The 21,123-nt window shown below is 33.8% G+C and overlaps 2 protein-coding genes across 11 annotated transcripts in view; one reads left to right on the top strand and one right to left on the bottom strand.

The window, feature by feature from the left end:
- The window catches only part of ARLN (allregulin), a 68,901-nt gene that overhangs the window by 7,153 nt on the left and 40,625 nt on the right, over positions 1-21,123 (bottom strand). The window contains exons 2-5 of one of the 6 annotated variants that reach the window (XR_004740699.3): positions 16,507-16,564; positions 10,848-10,931; positions 8,051-8,256; positions 10-156 (exon numbers count right to left, since the gene is read on the bottom strand). Coding sequence is in view for 3 of the 6 variants with exons in the window: in XM_078366569.1 (XP_078222695.1) it covers positions 10,861-10,931; positions 16,500-16,564 (136 nt within the window). In the remaining 3 variants the exon portion in view is untranslated. Of the gene's footprint in view, positions 1-9; positions 157-7,651; positions 8,257-10,847; positions 10,932-16,499; positions 16,565-21,123 lie in introns of those variants that run through there. The other 5 variants (XR_004740698.3, XR_001910527.4, XM_078366570.1 and 2 more) reach the window with 5 other exon arrangements.
- Positions 1-21,123, top strand: part of USP53 (ubiquitin specific peptidase 53) — an 80,485-nt gene that overhangs the window by 24,240 nt on the left and 35,122 nt on the right. For all 5 annotated transcript variants that reach the window (XM_078366566.1, XM_002745443.7, XM_078366565.1 and 2 more), the window contains 7 exons: positions 3,892-3,984; positions 8,073-8,207; positions 10,261-10,374; positions 10,456-10,538; positions 13,399-13,504; positions 14,394-14,540; positions 15,644-15,793. In XM_078366566.1, coding sequence (XP_078222692.1) covers positions 8,184-8,207; positions 10,261-10,374; positions 10,456-10,538; positions 13,399-13,504; positions 14,394-14,540; positions 15,644-15,793 — 624 coding nt within the window. In that variant the 5' untranslated portion in view covers positions 3,892-3,984; positions 8,073-8,183. The remainder of the gene's footprint in view (positions 1-3,891; positions 3,985-8,072; positions 8,208-10,260; positions 10,375-10,455; positions 10,539-13,398; positions 13,505-14,393; positions 14,541-15,643; positions 15,794-21,123) is intronic.

Here is a 21,123-nt window from a genome sequence, read left to right as displayed (position 1 = left end):
TTTACTTACCTGCCTAGTTGCCATTTCTGATGCTCATCACTTTTTTGCATAGATCGCATTCCATCTGATACTCTTTTCTTTGGCTTGAAGGATTTTTCTTGTAATACACGTTTATTGGTGATGAATTCTTTCACCTTTTGTATGCCTGAAAAAGATCTGCATTCCACTTTTGTTTTTGAAAGGTATTTTTATCTTGTTAAAGGGGTCTAAGTTTACATTTTTTTTCAGTACTTTAAAGATTTTGCTTCTCTACATTTTAGCTTGCATTATTCTAATGAAAAACCTAGTATTCTGATCTTTGTTTCTCTGTATGTAATTTGTTCTTTTTCTCTGGCTGCTTTTAAGATTTTCTCCTTATCATTGGCTTAAAGCAATTAAATGATGTTTCCTGGTATAGGTTTCTCCACGTTTCTTTGTGTTTGGGTTTGTTGAGCATCTTAGATCTGTGGGTTTTGGATTTAAATCAAATTTAGAAATACTTTGTTGTGTCTTCAAATAATTTTTCTGTCTCTTCCCTCCTTTGGGGTTTTCCAGTTACATATGTAGTGGGTTGCCTGAAGTTGTCCAGTTGTTCCAGACCTCACTGATACTCTCTTTATTTTCTTTCTCGGTCTTTTTTTCTCTTTGTGTTTTATTTTGTGTGGTTTCTATTAATACACCTTCAAGTTCATTTATCTTTTCCTTCGCATTACCTATCTGCTATTAATCGCATCCAGTGTACTTTTTGTCTTAGACATTGTAGTTTTCACTTTGAGAAGTCTGATTTTGGTCTTCTTACAATCTCTTTCATGTTTTTGGATGTCAGACAAGTTTTACCTTGTCAGATTATGGATATTTTTATATTCCTAAAAAAAATCTTGAACTTTGTTCTAGGACAGAGTTTATTTGTTAGCAATTTGATCAGTTTACTTTTAAACTTTGTTAGGCGGGACAGAGCTGTGTTTATTCTTGGGTTAATTTTTCTGCTCTTGAGACTCTCTTTCTTCAACCATTGTTTTGTGAATTATGAAGTTTTCTACTTTGGTTCAGGAATAGGCACTATCTTGGGCCTGTGTGAGCTCTGTGCACTATTCTCTCTAATCCTTTTGGGCGTTTCTTTCCCATGCCTCAGACAGTTTCCTCATAGTAAACATCCAAATACTGGAGTGGGGTTCTCCACTGATGTAACTCTCTCTGCAGTACTCTGCCCTGCCAACTCTAGCAACTTTGGGGGATCTGCTGGCCTCTGATGTCTGCCATATAAACTAATTCACAAAGCCATTTCTCCCTGACAAGACAACTATTCAAATGGATTTTCTATGAGATAAGACCTGACTTTCTTTTTAAAAATTCAGAATACACATGTTGATATGCAATTTGATGAATACTTTTTTAAAACTGCTGAGAAATAAATTATAGAATATCTCTTGTAAGAAGTTATTGAACGCAGTGTTTGCATCTAAGAAAAATGAATTTATATGCCATTGCTTATTAATATTTAAGCTATTTCTTACATTATTTTCAAGTAAAGAATGTATGATAAAAGGTTTGTATTTCTTTATATAATGTGTGTCTAGATATGTACTGATTTTTTAGGAATAATCATATAAGAAATATGTATAAATATTCAAAAATAACGACATCAATTTTGTTAGGCACTGTTTTAATTGCTACATGCAAATAATGAAAAAGTGTATATTGCTAAAAACTAATTAGTTCAGCAACTAGCTTTAACCTTAAGTTTTAAAAAATAAGTGCTAGAATATAATCAACATTTTAAAATGAAATGGGACTGGGAATGGTGGCTTATACCTGCAATCCTAGCACTTTGGGAGGCCAAGGCAGGTGGATCACTTGAGGTCAGGAGTTTCAGACCAGCCTGGCCAATATGGTAAAATCCCATCTCTACCAAAAATACAAAAGTTAGCTGGTCATGGTGGCACGTGCCTGTAGTTCTAGCTACAGGAGGCTGAGATAGGAGAATCGCTTTGAACCCAGGAGGTGGAGGTTGCAGTGAGCCAAGATAGCACCACTGTGCTCCAGCCTGGGCAACAGAGTGAGACTCCATCTAAAAAACAAATAAAATAAAATGGATGAGGATTAACTATAATTAGGATAATTATTTAGTGATAGGAATTTGTTAAAGTAGCCTCTATACTATTATGTTAAAGACAGTAATGTACAGGGAACTTTGAAGAAATAATATAAAACATTTTGTTTGTTATTTGAGCCAGTGTAACTGAGAATTTTTGTAATCACAGAAAACATTTTGGTTACATTTGTAAGACTTCATTAACTTTATAAACAGATTATAGAGGGTATTCTATTTTAGCTGAATATTTTAAACTTTTATCTAATGCAAAAGCAGTACAATTAGGTATAATATAACATATTAGTGTGGTTTTAACGTTAGAGGAACAAAGTTATAACATTTAATATTGTAATACTATTTAATAGTTCACATTTATTGTGTTCTTACTGCTTGTTGGAACATTACCTATGTTACCTAATTTAATCCTTACAACAGCCCCAAGAGGTGAGTAATACATTTATCTTTACTTTGCTGATGAGAAAAATGAGTCCCAGAAAATATTTTGCCGAAGTCAGTTCAGGAGTTGGTACATGGGAAACCCAGATTTAGAAATCAGACACCTGCCTTCAGAGGTTATTTTATTAACCTCAGTGGTATACTGTTTCTAAAGTTGTGCTGTCATTAATCATCTTCATTGTTGGTCAAACAGATTTCAGTGTATTTTAAAAAATATGTTAGGACACGATACTAAAGAAAGTTATTAAACATCATCAAGTGCTTTGCAAAAACTGAGTTATCTGTTGACAGAAAACTTGATACTATTGTGCTTTAAGAAAAGGTAACTTTCAAAGAGAAATTCTGAAATGACCTTTAGTTATGGAGCAGTTGAAAATATAGGAAACATTAAAACCAGTTTGTTTTTATTAGCTTTTTGTTGTTATTTGGGAGGAAGGAGAGATCATGAATAGATTTTCTTAGTTCGTTGTTTGAGGACACAACTAAAAGATAGGGAAATCTGAAGATCTTATTTGTTTGTTGTAATAGTAACAGCCACAAATAGCAGCTGGTACTCATTGCATGACAGTTGAGTACCATACCGTGCTCTAAAAACATTACATATTATTACATATTATTTAATCCTGACAGAAACTCTGTGAGATAGAAGTACTATTCTTATTCTCATTGTGTAGAATTCAGGTTTTTCAGAATGATTTTAAGCATGGGACTGATTTGTTTTTACAGTGGCAGTCTTTTTGGGTTTGCTTTGTCTTTGTCTTTTAGTAGCAGAAGATAAGTGGATAATTGCAGCAAGTACATATTTAGGTAATTTATTAATGGCTGCTTCTTACCATGCTGTAACCTCATTACTATATAGGTACCCACTTTCTTGTTCAGTGTACAGTGACGCCACATACCTCTGCTTACCCCTTTTTCTTGCCATAATGTGCAGACCCTAATTTAATACACTCTGGCTTTAAAGTCTAATTATATTTCCTTTCAAAATTTCAGTTTGTTCCAAGTATTATAATCACTTCCTCTTTCATGTCTCTGCCAGCTTCTCCATTTAGTTTTCCAGGTTTCCTGTTCAGAACAAATCCTCAATGAGGAGTTAGTTTTTCCCTGCTCCATGCCTGTCATGGTTTTTCATGTGCACCAGTAAGAATATCTTCTGAATCCAACATTTATGTATATACAACATGCATGTAGCAATTTTATACTTGTTGTTATTGCCAGTGGTTATGTATGTCTGATCATGTACAGGAAATTAAAAGAAGCTACTTATTAGCCTTTTGCCATTTTTAAAATATCTAAATCTGTCTTTTGTTACAGTAAGAAAAATCTCAGTGTGTTTTTTTCCTTCACATCTTGTTCTTTTTTAGGTTTTATGGCAATTGGATATATTCCGACGAAGCTTGCGGGTTTTGACTGGACATGTTTGTCAGGGAGATGCCTGTATATTTTGTGCATTGAAGGTAACCTTTTAATAGCTCTGAAAAATTACTATCAATTGTTCCCTCAAAAATTTAAGTTTGATAGTTGATATACTTGGTAAATTTAAGTTTGATAGTTGATGTATTTGGTCAATTTGTTGTAACTAAAGTTCACTGTCAGGTGGTTAACAGTTTTGAAGATGAATTCTTAAAGAATAAATTATTCAGGTTTGTGTTTTTATTTTCATCTTTTATATAAGGACAGTTAAAAATTAATATTCTAAATATTACAAATTATTAGGAACATTATCTTTTTCATTATTTTGAAATTATTCTTAATCATTTTAACAAATGCTTTTTGAGCTACTACTGAGTTCTGGGTACCAGTGTAGTTACTGAGGATACAGCAGTGAACAAAACGGCTAAAAATTTCCTGTTTTCATGGAGCTTGTATTCTTACAGAGGAGGAGACAATAATAAGAAAGCCAAATATTATACAGTATGTTAGATGGTAATAATTTATAACAGTGGAAAAATACATCAGGTAAACAAAAAAGGGAGTATTGTGTAGTCAGGAAAACCTCACTGAGAAACTGATATTTGAATTGAGACTTTGAAGAGCCTTCCAGGCAGACAAAGAAACAGCGACTGCAAAGGCCTTGAGGTGTGAGTATACTTAAGGACACCAAGGAAGTCTGGGTGGTAGGAGCTTTGTGAGCAAGGAAGGGACTGGTAGAAGATGAGCTCTGAGGTGAGGGTAGCTGAGGTGGCTTTAAAACATGTCTGCAGATTCTTTTGCATGCTTCCTTATCCAAAATCAAATTCCTTGAATGGCTGATTTCTGTCAAAAAATCAGCCTTATGACTGATTTCTGTCAAAAACTTAGACTTTGGCAGAACGAGGCTGCAAGCAAGATATCTGAGGTTAGGTTAGCTTAGAAAAGGCGATAGAGCTCTCACCCAGCTCTGTCTCTTGAGTTGCTCATTCTTGGAAGTGAGCCACCATGAAGAGGAAACCAGGTAGCCATGCAAAAAGACTCCATGAAGGCATTCTGGACACAGCTAGAGCTGAGTTCCCAGCCCACAGCCAGCATCAATCGCCAGACATGAAAGAGTGCCCTTCAAATATTCCAGATCCCAGCATTCAAACTGTCCAAAATGATTTCAGGTGGAGCAGAGACGTGCTGTTCCTACCCAAATTGCAGATTTGTGATCAAAATAAAAGTATTTTTTTAGTAACTACATTTTGGGGTGGTTTAGTTACAGGACAGTAAATAACTAGATCAGGGGTTTAGATTGTGTAGGGCCTTATAGGCCTCTGTAAGGATTGTGGCTTTGTCTTTGAGTGATTTAGGGAGATTGGGGATTGTTTTGAGTGGAAGAGTGATACAGTCTCTTTTAACTAGCTATAATGTTTGAACTAGATCCCTGTGGCTGCTCTGCTGAGGAAAATAGAAGGAAGACAAAGAAACAGAGCATCCGGTATATATTAGCAACTCATTTGTGTCACTGAAGACTTTTACCAGATCATTTAAGATTTTGTTACACATTTTAGAGATAAATGTTTCATTTTTTGAATATTCTTGAATATTCATAACACACACACATAGATACAGAAATTTTTTTTTTTTAAAGTGTATGTTCCTTAATTTCATTATGTTCCTGAAAAGGCTGTTTGAGTAAATCACTAAAGAAGGAAATTTTATATTTTCTTTTTTTAAGAACACGGCAAAATAGGGTTATATTTAGGAAATGAAGAATGAACCTAGATTAAATTACTGTGTCACATTTTATTTATTCCACAGTAAATTTTGAAAGTTTTGTTTAATTGTGAAACTTATGATAATAAATTTCCTAGTCCTACTCTCTTGTAGCCCTGCACAGCCACCTGCCTCTTCCCTGAGCTTGCCTTACTCTCTTCCCCTGTCAAAAACACATATAAATACATTGCATTTTAGCCAAACTGGGCTCTATTTCTCAGAGCTGGTCTCCATATCAAAGTCTTCTCACTGTTACTCCTTTTGTCTGGAATGCTTTTCTTCCAGATGTCCTCATGGCTAACACCCTTATTTCCTTTATGCCTCTCCTCATTCCTTTTTCCATCAGTGAGGCCTTCCCCAACTACTCTAGGTAAAAGGTAAGCTGCCTCCTTCTGTAATATCCCTGGCATTTCTATCCCTATTACACTGCTCTATTTTTCTCTACTGTACTTATCACATTCTGATGTTATATAATTACTTCTTTGCCTTCTCATTACTGTAACTAGAATATAATCTCCATGTGGGCAGGGTTGTCATCCATTTCCTAGTGTAGAACAATGCCTAACATATACTAGGGGGGGCAATAAATACATGTTGAATGAATGAGCGACAGTCTCACATAGGATTAAAAATCTTCAACATTACCTGGAAGTGAATTGTCTAAATAAGAGATAAAATCTGAAAGTTGTTTTTCATCTTTTACTATTCATAATTTTAGCTGTTATAATAGCTCAAATATAGTTGTGGGTATCTAATATCAATTGACATCTGTATTTTTTAAAAATTTCTTATTTATAAATTGTATTTTCTGCAGTAGTGAAACAGATTCGTGAAATGTTTTCCTTGTATGTTGATCTTAAAAATATTTTTTTTGAGATGACATGACCCCTTGAGTTAACATAGGACTGAATGTGACCAATACTTCTTTGGTGGGGTGTCATTGAATACTTTTTTCCCTGCTTTCTTCCATGTAAGATGATAGTCATAAAATTGGTATTTATTAAAATGTTTTTTCTTGCTTAAGCTTAATAAGGAAAATTGAAAAATCTAACAACTATAATCCCATGTTTCCAGTTTCTTAGGTTTAGATTAGATACTGAATGATGTTTCTAGTTTCTTCAGATTAGATTAGAAGTACAGGTTGGGTATTCCTTGTCTGAAATGCTCAGGACCAGCAGTGTTCTAGATTTTAGATTTTTTTTTTTTTGATTTTGGAATAATTGCATTTATATATTTACTGATTGAGCATCCCAAATTTAAAAGCATTTTCTTTAAGCATGATGTCAGTGCTAAAAAAGTTTCAGATTTTGAAGCATTTTGGATTTCAGATTTTTGATTTGGGGATATTCAACCTGTAATTCTCTAAGTTAAGAAAACTGATAACTTGGGGGTGGTAGGACCTTTTCTTAAAAGTTGTCCGGGTGCGGTGGCTCACGCCTGTAATCCCAGCACTTTGGGAGGCCAAGGCGGGTGGATCACGAGGTCAAGAGATTGAGACCATCCTGGTCAACATGGTGAAACCCCGTCTCTACTAAAAATACAAAAAAATTAGCTGGGCACGGTGGCGCGTGCCTGTAATCCCAGCTACTCAGGAGGCTGAGGCAGGAGAATTGCCTGAACCCAGGAGGCGGAGGTTGCGGTGAGCCGAGATCACGCCATTGCACTCCAGCCTGGGTGAGGAGAGCGAAACTCCATCTCAAAAAAAAAAAAAAAATGTTAAAAGTCATTATTATTTTTTTTTCTGAATCTCCTTGTAAACTGTACATTTGCATTTTTCAAAAGTAAGTTTAGTTAAATAATAGTGGGAAGTTGTCATTCTGTTAAATTGTCTAATTTTTAAATCAAAATTTGTCATTTTCTGAGGTATTCTTAAGACCCTAGTAGAAAATTTTTTATAAATTATTAGGTTCCTTTAGGTTACTTTTTTTTTTTAAGACTAGTACATCCTAATTTTTTTTTGTGATTATATGTTTATTTTTTCAGCATAATTCTAATTCCTATTGTATATTTTTAGATTTAAAGCAACTTAAATCTCAAAACTCTGTTCCTTAAACAACCAGTAGTAGCATCATCTGGGGATTAATTTAAAAATGAGCCTCACCTAAGACTTAGTCAGCATCTCTGAGAGTGGGACCTGGGAACCCTATCTGTTGAATTTTTGTGTCCCCTAACATTTAATTTAGAGGCTGGTGTAAACATTTCCACACTTGATTATACAAATAATTAATTTTTTATGAAATTTTAGAGCAAAAGACTTCTGTATTATTTTCTAAGTATATATAGTGTTTTGAGTTTCCCTGTGTCATAATGAAATTACTGAAATGTTTTTAAAGCTGGCATTAAACTTACTGATTTTCTTGTTGATTCCCAGACAATATTTGCACAGTTCCAACACAGTCGAGAAAAAGCACTTCCCTCAGATAACATAAGGCATGCTCTTGCAGAAAGCTTCAAAGATGAGCAGCGATTTCAACTTGGCCTTATGGATGACGCTGCAGAATGCTTTGTAAGTATTTCTGATATTCCTTAAGAAGTCAGGATAGTCGTTTTCATTCCTTAAGGTAGTACAAATGTCGAGACAAATGAAACAAAAATTCAGAACAGTAGAAGACTGTCAGAACTGGCCAGTAGATCCGTATCTTACCCATCCTTCAAGGCTCAACTTCAATCCATCAGTGTTTTGTGTTGTACTTTTGGTTTTGATGATTTGGGTTGCTCTAATTTTTATTCTTAGGCTACTAAAATATTTTAAAACTTAATTGGAGCAATAAGCTTTGCTGAATATAAATGATATCAGTTAAATCAGTGTTCTGCTGCTACAGGGTTCACATATGCGGCACATTCCTAGCAGGAATATTTTTCATTACGTGCAATGATTATCATTCAGAGAGAAGGGGGTTTTGGTGGGAAGTTAACAGGGGCAACAGTTCTGTTACCCACATTCCAGGTTGAGAATCACTGAGGGTGATGTTCTGAGGCTCTTTTACCACCATAGTAATAAGTAGAGCCTTCCTTTGATCAGGTACATACTTTATACATGTAAAATAGGTATGTTAATTATTAAATGTCTCATTAGTATTGATGTCACCTATAATTAAGTTGTAGCCATTTCTTCTCTCTTGTTCTTATTTCTAGTCAGCAAATTCTGTAAAGTCTTTCATCATAACCCCTTTTGAAAGTTTTTTCTTTCCATATTAATTCCCTACCACAACTTCGTCCAGTTCAGCATATTTAAGCCTGCTACTGGTGTGCATTCAGCCTGTTTATTTGTGGCCTATTTTTTTAATAGCCACCACATTAATATAATTTTCTTCAGGTTAATGCTTACTCTTCAAATATTTCCGTGATTCAAATGTAGACTTTTTACTCTAATATTTAAGGCCCTTTATGATTAAACTTCACCCTCCCTCGGTGCTTCATCTCTGGATTTTTCTTCCTAGTGAGATTATTCCATCCAGTACATCATGTTTATTTTTATATTCCTGTTTATATTTCTTATATGTAAGGCTGTTCTATTAGCAGCTTTTGCTCAAGTTCCTGAAATACTCAAAACTTTAAGAATCTATCATTTTTGTCAAGGTTCAAACTAAGTCTACCAGATAACATATGACCAAACCACCCAACCCATTCCCTCTAGAATTTACTATCTGTAGAATTCATTTGGCATTTGTATATTATTAATCACCTTTTTTAAAAGAAGCATCCTCATGATTTCCTTAGATGAAAAGCTCATTGACTAGCACCTTGCCTAGCACACTTGCATATTGATTAAAATGTCAATAATGCCACACACAGTAATGAAATATAATTTCCATATTTCTTCTGTTTATAATTGAATTTTTAGCTTAAATATTTATTTTGAACAATGCTAAACTGTAGTTTTACTTTCACTTAAATGAATTGTTCTAATACAAGATGTGATAATTCACAAAGTGTCTAGAAATCTAGGCTTAAATTATTAAATGGTTTTAAATATCCTGGCTCAGGAGAGGGAAGTTAGCTAATTAATAGAATTCATTGGTTAAGCTTTGGTAAAAAGAATTATGTTAAAGAAATAACTACGCCTTATTGATCTATATTGTAAATCAACTTATATGAAATTTATTGCAGAGTACATTGCTTCCATTATGGTGTTAGTATAGATATAGAGCCTTTATTTTACTGTTATTTATACAGACTACTTAGATGATTCAAGTAGGATTTTTTTAAAGCTGATTTTTCTTAATTTGAGAATATTGGGAACACAGGAAACTGTTTTCTAACATTAAATTCTAGATGTCAGTCATCATGGGTTGATTTTTAGGATTGAAAATAAATTTATTAAAGATCATGTTACATTACAATGTTTCTTTCATAAAACAACATTTTCTTTTAAGCTAGTGCTATAAAAGGTGAATAATTGAACATTCAAAGTATTGATTAGAGAGGAAAGCTGAAAAGCTAGCAATATGTATGACACTTTAAATTTACACTTTGGAAAATATTCAGGTAAAGAGTTATATTTTGATATGTTCCCTGCAAGATCAACAACTCATTTATCTATTTTATTTTTAAATTAGGAAAATATACTGGAGAGGATTCATTTTCACATAGTGCCAAGCAGAGATGCAGATATGTGTACCTCTAAATCTTGTATCACCCACCAGAAGTTTGCTATGACTCTGTATGAACAGGTGAGGTGGCTTAGTTATTTTTTAGACATTATAGTTCTGTTTTATGACTGATAGATTAAACATATGTTTTTACCTATATAGTGTGTGTGTCGTAGCTGTGGAGCATCATCAGATCCTCTACCTTTTACGGAATTTGTGCGCTACATTTCTACAACAGCCTTATGGTAAGAACCAATTAAAGCATACTTATCAAAGATTTAATAACATATTTAAGTATATCGAGCACTTATTTTATAAAACTGTAGCATATATGAATTTCCCCTCTCTGTCTAAGGCTACCAAATATGCTGCTGTGAGATGTATAAAGTGATGTCTATCTCAGCTGGATGTTTGTAATTTAGCCCAATATATGTGTTACTTAGTGAAGTGTACATAATGCTAGTTAAAATTTGTATCTATTTATATTTATAACAAATTGTAGAACTGTGAAAGGAAGCATAAAATGATAAATTGAATGTTAAAGGGAACTATACCTGGTTTCTTCATTTATGAGATGTTCTGGTTGTAATGGCCATATTTTCTGTCAGCTCTACTATGTCCCTTTCTGGTGACAAAAGCTAGGGTAAGAGAGAAGAAAGAAACATGAAAACTTAATTCTCAGTTAGATTATTGTATTTGAGGCCTCAACATTCACCTTCAATAAAAATTTGCTCGCCTTCTCACCTATGCATTCACTCTCTCCCTTTTTGTCCATAAAAGATTAGCCAGTTAAGGATCTAAAAGTTATCTCTAGACCTTACATAATGATCTTTGAATACTTTCCAACAGGTATTTGAAAGTATAAATATTTGGCATGTGGTAAACATTGAGTGCGATCATAAACATTTGCATAAATTTTAATACAAAAGACATAATATGGATCAATAATTACCAATCAGAATATATTAGTGCAACAGTTAGTTGATAAATGCTGCCAATATTTATGTCAGTGTGCAAAGTGAATGTTGTGTTCATCCATTTCATATTCATCTTCCTGGCTTTATTGGGTATAAAACATTTCATAATTATTATTGAATAATAATTTGGTTATTTGGGTGTGTTTACTATTTTACATTTACAGACAAGTAAAAAACATTGATTTAGAGAAACATTCCTAAATTTCAGTCAAATTGCAGTCATTTTTAAAAATTTCTATGAAATGCAGGATGGTGTTTGAACAAAGATAGACAATAAGTTAAAAACTAAATTTTTAATTCTACTTTAAAACTCTTGAATGAAATGACAGTGTTCTGAGGCAGAATGTTAGATGATAAGAATTAGAGTCCCATTATTCTCTGCTTGGTAAACATTGCAAGTTGTAGGTGTGTACACTGAATTCTAATTATAATATCCTTATTTGTATTGGTAATAAGTGTTGAATACCAGTTATTAAATGCTTATCGTGTTCCAGGCTTTATGTAAATTGTCACTTTTAATCTTAACCAAAATTATATTTTGTTGATGAAGGAATAGGTTTAAGAGATTAATTTAGTAAGTGGATGAATTAAGATTGAAACCCAGATCTGTCTGACTTCAAAATTTGTTTGGCTAACCACTACTCTAATGCTGTCAGTTTTATAAAACCAGTATATGCAATTTGAATGAGCTTATCAGATTTAGGGCTTTCTAGTGTACTCATGAAGTGTTTTGGAGTGGTACATTTAGTTGCTACCAAATACTTGTAGATTATTTAAACTATCGAACTGTAAAATATATCCAGCTCTAGAATAGTTACATTACTGTTAAGTACAACCAAAACATCTAGAATGGAAACTAGTAAGTGTTTCAACTTACATTACATTCCTTTTTGGAAATGTTTAAATGGTTGTTTAAGTGTTAGTCTGTTCTCATGCTGCTAATAAAGACATACTCAAGACTGGGCAATTTATAAAGCAAAGAGGTTTAATTGATTCACAGTTCCATATGGATCATGGCAGAAGGTAAGGAGGAACAAAGTCACATCTTACGTGGTGGCAGGCAAGAGAATATGAGAGCCAAGTGAAAGGGTTTTCCCCTTATGAAACCATCAGATCTTGTGAGACTTATTCACTACCACCACAGCAGTACGAGGGAACAGCCCTCATAATTCAATTGCCTCTCACTAGGCCCCTCCCACAACACGAGAGAATTATGGGAACTACAATTCAAGATGAGATTTGGGGAGGGACACAGCCAAACCATATTAGTTACTTAATGCCCTATATGTAAAATATGTCTTTTAAGGAAGTTGAATAAAAAAGTATCACAGTTACCCTGTAGTGTATTAAAAGGCCTGCCTGGGCTCTAATAAAATGATTAGAACTCCTGAGGTCAGGAGTTCAAGACCAGCCTGGGCAACATTGTGAAACTCCATCTCTACTAAAAATACAAAAGTTGGCCAGGTGTGGTGGCATGTGCCTGTAATCCTAGCTCCTCCGGAGGCTGAGGCATGAGAATCACTTGAACCAAGAGGTGGAGGTTGCAGTGAGCCGAGATTGTGCCATTGCACTCCAGCCTGGGCGACAGAGCAAGACTCCATCTCAAAAAAAGTAGTAGTATTCATAATAAAAACAAAAGGTGTAAGTCTGGCTTTAAAACTTGGCTTGTGACTTCTGCATTTAATCAGCAAAGGACCTTCTCCTAGCTGAAATTGGTAATTTTGCTTCTAGGAACTTTGGGCCAGAGAGGGAGCCTTTCTTACAGTTTTGTTCTTGTTAGGGTAAGGTTTAAACTTCAGTTTCTACTTAATAATTAATAATACAAAAGAAACATTTGCTTTAGAATGGCCTTCAGACAGAGCATCTTAGCCTCATTCATCTAGTTCCAAACAAAAGTATAATTTTGTCACTTTGTTGTCTTTATTTGAGCTAAGTGTTTTCATCATATACTGGCCAAATTTAATAATTTTTTACTTTATGGAAATGTATTTTATGGTTAATTTTAAAGTCATGGTCATGTTTTAGACAGAAAAAATGATGCACGTCTAAACTGACAGTATTTTTCATGTGTAATTTATTAAAGATTTAAGTTCATAGGCCAGATTTGGGATTGTTTCTTTTTTTGTAGCAATGAAGTTGAAAGAATGTTGGAAAGACATGAACGCTTTAAACCTGAAATGTTTGCAGAATTGCTACAAGCAGCAAATACAACAGATGACTATAGGAAATGTCCTGTAAGTATAATTTGGAGAATATTAGTATGCTTCTGGTTTTGTAAATTTGAAAATAGGCATTCAGATATCATGTAAATATTGATTCTATATATAGAATTAGCTTTAAGAATTTTTAAAAATATTATTTTAGATTATACCATGTGTACTATTTATCTTAGCATAATTTCTTTAAACACTCTAAAGTTTGTGAAGGTTTTAAGGTAACATATGTTAATTGTTTTCAGAGTTCTGAAATTTATCATTTGATTAAAGAGAAGTTTCTTTTTTTCAGTAAATATGATGAATGGTACTCTTTTCTCATCTAATATTATTAATGACTCAAGGGTTTTATTTATGCTTTTAAGGCTGAATTCTTCTTCTTCTTCTTCTTTTTTTTTTTTTGAGACGGTGTTTCGCTCTTGTTACCCAGGCTGGAGTGCAATGGTGTGATCTCGGCTCACCGCAACCTCTGCCTCCTGGGTTCAGGCAATTCTCCTGCCTCAGCCTCCTGAGTAGCTGGGATTACAGGCACGTGCCACCATGCCCAGCTAATTTTTTTGTATTGTTAGTAGAGACGGGGTTTCACCATGTTGACCAGGATGGTCTCGATCTCTTGACCTCGTGATCCACCCGCCTCGGCCTCCCAAAGTGTGAATTCTTTTTTTAACAAAAGAATTCACACACTCAGATTTACACAAATATCAAAGAATACTTTTATTTAAAATAAACTTCCTGTTTAATCAATAATTAGAACAAATAGCTGTGAGAAGTCAATTTTTAGTATACTGAATAAATTGCAGATATGTGTTAAAATTGTTATATAATATATAATTATTAAACTGTGTAAGGCTTTGCATATGATTTATCTGTTTTCATAATTTTAAAGCTTGTCTTTTGTGTTTTTCTGTAGAGTAACTGTGGCCAAAAAATAAAAATTCGCCGTGTTTTAATGAATTGCCCAGAGATTGTTACAATTGGTTTAGTCTGGGACTCTGAGCATTCTGACTTGACCGAAGATGTTGTACGGAATCTAGCAACACATCTTTATCTTCCTGGGGTATCTTAAACTATTTTCATTCCCTTCTTTTTATTTTCAAATTCTTCTAAAACATCTTGATATATATTATGATACATTTATTTTGATTTCAAAACTAAATTTTTTTTTTCTGAAGAAAATATTACTACTCTGATGTTTTATCCGATAAAGCCAAGTTTAATCAAATCAGGCAAACTGGAATGTCTTTATTACATAGACTAGGAATGGCTTTCAATTATAAACTAAACTGTCTTATGACTTTTGCTTCTTTCACTCTAAAATGATGATGATAGATGATTTTTTATATATGGCCATGATTGTAAATATTGTTAACTTAGAAAGGTTTCAGATTTAAAATTTATCTTAAGTACTGATGTCTCTCTCTCTCTTTTTTTTTTTGACACAGTCTTGCTCTGTCACCCAGGCTGCAGTGCATTGGCACAATCTTGGCTCACTACAACCTCCACCTCCCAGGCTCAAGCAATTCTCATGTTTTAGTCTCCCAAGTAACTGGGATTACAGCCATGCACCACCACAGTCAGCTAATTTTTTGTATTTTTAGAAGAGAGGGGGTTTCACTATGTTAGCCAGGCTGGTCTCAAACTCCTGGTTTCAAGTTGATCCACCTGTCTTGGCTTCCCAAAGTGCTGGGATTAAAGGTGTGAGCTACCACACCTTGCCATGATCTCTTAATATGCTTGTAACTTTCTTAATATATTTTGAATTGGTTGATGTTACAATTAAAGTTTTAGATAATTATCTTTTAGATATTTTTAATGAACATTCAAATATGTGATTCAGTCAAAAATTACCAGATATGTGGAATTCATCTCATATTTTGAATTTCTTTATGAAAAGTTTCAGTCATGTGTCATTAGAGATATTCTATTACTAATTGGTAGTGAATTTGTTTTATTGGACTTAATGTTTCTATGAACAAATTAAAAGTAGTAATTCTGTTAACAGTGTGATCTCAGTGGTGCCTTCAAGTAACAATATCATAATATTGGAGTGGGGCAGTATGCATGAGAAATACTTCATGAGTCAAATACATGATTCACCTAATTATTCCTCATTTTAAAAAAGATATAGTGTTAAGTGTACATTACTAATTTTTTAAACAGCTTTTTTATAGGGTTACTGATGAAAATGCCAAAAATAGTGAACTTCTCCTTGTTGGTATGATCTGCTACACCAGCCGACATTATTGTGCCTTTGCATTTCACACCAAAAGTTCCAAATGGGTTTTTTTTGATGATGCAAATGTGAAAGAGGTAAGTGACACTTTCTTTAACTGAAATAATTACTGTGATTTTTACTTTTTGGTAACAAATAACATATTGATATTAATACTCAAAAGGGTATTTGATATAATTATGCAAAATAGTAATAAATGAACATGATGATGCTGGCATCATCAAGTTCAAACTTTCTTTTTTTATTCTTGAAATTGGCTTATTTTGAAGCCAACTTTTAAATTAGTCCTTTCCAGAATAATAATAAACTGACTAATGAATGTTAGTATACAAATATGTAACTATCAGTGATCTGTCAGTGATTATCCTTTTTGCCTAATGCATAGTTGCTATATTAATTTTTTAGTAGATTATTCACAGTAGTTTTGTATAACTAGTGATAAAATGTGCTTGTCTTTATTTTTATTATGACAATTTTTTTTCAAATTTTGTGTGCGGCATACAAAGATAGATATATCAGTTATATTTTTCGGTAATTATAGTCGACCCTTGAATAACATAGGCATGCCAAAGCCCCCGTGCAGTTGAAAGCCCACAACCAACTTTCAACTCCCTGGAAACTTAACTGCCGACAGCCTACTATTGATAGGCAGCCTTACCAAAAACATAGTCAATTAACACATATTCTTTATGTTACATATATTTTATACTTTACTCTTACAGTAAAGTAAGCTAGAGAAAAAATGTTACTTAGAAAATTATAAGCAAAAGAAAATATATTTACCACTTACTAAGTGGAAGTGGATCATCCTAAAGGTCCTCATCCTTGCTGTGTTCACGTTGAGTAGGCTGAAGAGGAAGAGGAAAAGGAAGGTTGGTTTTGCTGTCTTGATGGCAGAGACAGAAGAAAATCCGTATATAAGTGAACCTGTGCAGTTCAAACCTGTGTTGTTCAAGGGCCAACTGTAATTTATTTACTCAAATTGTAATAATATTGTCTATGAAAGTAGTGAATAATAGTTCTTAATAAGGAATATCGGAATCACATGAGGAGCTTTTGAAAAAGCATATATGCCTAGACTCCTAAAGTTTTGATTTAATGGTGTAAAGGCAGGTATCTGAAATTTTAAGTTTTAGAGGAAATTCAGACATAGCACCGTTAAAAACTGTTGGTCTTGGCAGTACTGTTCTCAGGCTTATAGGCTTTGGCAATCTTTATTAAGCAGTAAACTCATTTAAAAATACAAGTTCTTTGGTTGTTATAAGCAAATGATGTAGATTTCTGTTTAGTTTCATTTTAATATACAACCAAAGGCCATTTATCAGCACTGTGATTAAGACAATACAAGTTCAAATATTTGGTATTAAGTGGACTTCTAATTCTACCCATGAAGGATTAACTGCTATAGAAATAGCCATTTCGCTGTTTAAAACTAAGACATAGGTGAAACAACTCTTTTTAGACATTGAACAACACGCAGTTGAACACAGAAAAGGGAAACAAATGAGGTCAGCTCTATAATTACCCACTGCTTACTGCCTAGAGGTAGTTTCTGGGTTGCAATGCAGGCAATGGGAGCCCAAACAAAGCCCAGTAGTGTCACTGAGTTCTGGAGACTGAAATTGAAGTTCAGGGAGGCCTAGATGGCTAAAATTTGCAGGACAGAGTATCAGAAAGAAAACGGCACAGGAGAAAGTTCTGTAAATTGACGTAGGGGAATTTTTGGCTAAATCGTTATCTGTGTATGTGAGGGGTGAACCCACAAAAGTTTGGGGCTAGTTGAGAGAGATGGGAAGCCTCACTGGAAAACAAAAGATAAAACAGTTCTCAAAAATCATGCAAGGTTAGTAATAGTTTGTATCCCCAACATAAAGAGTGGAGAGATGATATAACATGTAGGCATTTGCTAGAATTTTCAGAAAAGTATTACCTTGATAATGGGGCTAAATTATTTCTAGGCTGATTGTTGTTCTGTACCTGATATTAAAAAGCTTAAAACAACGTCGGGCACAGTGGCTCATGCCTGTAATCCCAGCACTTTGGGAGGCTAAAGTGGGCAGATCATGAGGTCGAGATCGAGACCATCCTGGTCAACATGGTGAAACCCTGTCTCTGCTAAAAATACAAAAATTAGCTGGGTGTGGTGGCGCATGCCCGTAGTCCCAGCTACTCGAGAGGCTGAGGCAGGAGAATCGCTTGAACCCAGCAAGATACAGGTTGCAGTCAGCTGAGATCATGCCACTGCACTCCAGCGTGACGACAGAGTGAGACTGTGTCTCAAAAACAAAACAAAACAAAACAAAAAACTTAAAGCCTTGAAAGGACAAAGCTAATTCTACTTTTCAAATAGCACAACAAAATTCAAGACTACAAAGTTCAATGAAATTTCAATAAGCCACTTCAAAATGGCGTTCAATAAAAAGTAACCAAGTATGCAAAGAACCTGAAGAAAAATTAATAAAAACAGACCAGAAATGACTGACATGGGAATAGCAGGGAAGGATAGTAAAACTATTATTTATATATAGGGATTTCTTAGATAAGATTTAATAAGCATGAACCTTAAAATTAGTTGATAAATTAGACTTCATCAAAAGTTAAAATTTTTGTTCTTTGGCAAGAATGAAATGACAAACCATAAACTGGGAGAAAATATTTGTGAAACATGTATCTAATAAAGGCTGTATCCAGAATATTGAAAGAACTCTTAAAACCCAATAAAAAAAATCAAGAATTGTTGACAGTTCACCAGTGAAGATATATGAATGGCCTTTGAAATGATATTCAGTACATCATTAGCCACAAAGGAAATACAAATTTAATTCATAATGAGATTCCACTACTTACCTGTTGTAATGGCCAAAATTAAAAAGACTGACCATACCAATAGTTGGTGAGGATGAGAACAGCTAGATCTCTCACATGAGGCTGATGGAACCACAAAATTGAAAGTTCACTTACAAAACTGTCAGTTTCTTATAAATTTAATCATATATTTATCATATAACCCAGCAAATCCACTCCTTTGAAAACATAAGTCCACATAAAACGTGTACTTGAATGTTCTTGGTAGTTTTCTTCATAATAGCCCAAACTAGAAATGACTCAAATGTCAACAATAGGTGAATGGATGAACAAATTGCGGTATAGCTATACAGTGGAATATAATACTCAGCAAGAAGGACTGAACTATTGATGCATGCGATAATATGAACAAATCTCAGAAGCATTATGCTAAGTGAAAGAAGTGAGTTATAAATGACTACATGCTATGATTCCATTTATATGAAATTTCTAGAAGGAAAAACAAAGGTGTAGAAAGTAGATCATTTTCAGGGACTGCAAACTGGGGTGTAAGGTAAGGTTTGGGGGTGAGGATTACATGATTATGTTATCAAAACTCACTGACTTGTACACTATAACTAGATAATTTTAATTCATATAGTATACCTCAATAAAGCTATTAAAAATTTTGGGTATTTATGTTGCAAAATCAGTACTTTGCTTAAATTACTTAGTACTTTTTTGTAGTTTATTAAATTTCATCTTGAGTCAATGTGTAACAACATTTTGCAGTTTCTACTTTGCTTTTACATAGTTTAAATTGTCAAAATTTGGAGGAAGAACTGGGTAATCATCCTGTGAAGTTTTTTGTTATTTTATTTTCACATTGACTCCTCAAAGCCTGGCCAACATGGTGAAATTCCATCTAAAAACACAAAAATTAGTCAGGTGTGGTGGCACATGCCTGTAATCTGAGCTACTCAAGGGGGTAGAGGCATGAGAATCTCTTGAACCTGGGAGACAGAGGTTGCAGTGAGCTGAGACCATGCCACTGAACTCCAGCCTGGGTGACAGAGTGAGACCTTTTCTCAAAAACAAAAAACAAAAACAAAACAAAACAAAACAAAACAAATGGACTCCTCAAGTCCAGTGAGGAGGATCAACAGCTGAATATGTGTAGTTTGAAAAAGCTCATTGGAATTTTTCTTAAAAGTCCCCTTCCCTGCAAAAATATTCTAGAATGCTTTGTGGTGTTTTTGTTTGGTTTTGCTTTGCTTTTAAATCAACTTTATAGAGGTATAGTGCACAAACATTAAAATACACCCATTTTAAGCGTCCAGTTGGAGTTTTGATAAATGTATTCACCTATGTAACCACTATAATCAGTACACAGAATATGTTCATCACCCTAGAAAAATTCTATCAGTTTTCTTTGTTGTGATACTCTCTATACCACTCCAGGCCCAGGAAATCACTGGTCTCATTATAGATTAGTTTTACTCATTCTACGATTTTATATAAATGGTCTCTTACAGTATGTACTACTCTGTGTCTGCCTCCCTTCCTTCAGCATAATGTCTTTAAGATTCATTCATGTTGTTTGGATCCATGCTGTATTTTTATTGTGTGTTTTATGGCTGTACAACAATTTATCCATTTACCTATTGAAGTATGAATAAGCTGTTTGTGAACATATTTTTTTCCATTGCTCTTAGATAATACCTAGAAGTGGGATTTCTGGGTTGTATGGTAAGTGTCTGTTAAACTTTACAAGAAACTATCAAACTGATTTCCAACTGGTTATGCCAGTTTGCATTCTATGATAGCAATGTATGAGAGTTCCTGTTGTTCCACATTCTCAGCCGCACTTCTGTTGGGGTCTTTTTAACATTAGCCCTCCTAGTATATGTATAACAGTATCTCACTATGGTTTTCATTTGCATGTCCCTTGTGATTGGTAATATTTTGAGCATCTTTTCATGTGCTTGTTGACCATTCTTAACATCTTTCTCTTGGTGAACTGTCCAAATTTTTGGCCAGTATTTCATATTGGATTATCTTCTTATTAATGTGTTGTAGGAATTCTTTATTTTGCATTCCAGTCCTTTATTAGATGTATGTTGCTTATTTTTTCAATTTCTTAATGGTGTCTTTCCAAGAGAAAAAGTTATTAATTAATTTTGATTAAGTCCATTTAAAAAATATTTTTCTTCTATGGTGTGATATGCTGAGAAATCTGTCCTTCCCCAAAGTTGTAAAGATTTTCTCTTTTATTTTCTTCTGTAAGTTTTGTAGTTTTTGTATGAGCCATTGTGAGTTAATTTTTTTTTTTTTTATTTATAGGAAATCAGGCCAAAGTTCTTTTTCACCAGTTGTAGCACCATTTGTTGAGCCAACTCTTATATTTTTCCACTAAATTGCCTTGAAATCTTTGTCAAATGTCGGTCAAGCACATATTTAGAAAGCTTTTTAAAATTTAATCACCTTGAAGTTTATAATCTTTGCCCTCAAAATTTTAAGTGATAATGTATAAAAGATTTTTATTTAGACTAGCTACTAAATGCTGTTAATATATATTATGATACATACTCGAACTACTAGCATCTGCATATCTAAATTTTTA

This window comes from Callithrix jacchus, chromosome 3, assembly GCF_049354715.1.
Source record: "Callithrix jacchus isolate 240 chromosome 3, calJac240_pri, whole genome shotgun sequence".
In the NCBI taxonomy this organism is placed as follows: Eukaryota; Metazoa; Chordata; class Mammalia; order Primates; family Cebidae; genus Callithrix; species Callithrix jacchus.
The sequence above is the reverse complement of the archived record's forward strand: the minus strand, read 5'-3'. Positions and strand labels throughout refer to the sequence as shown.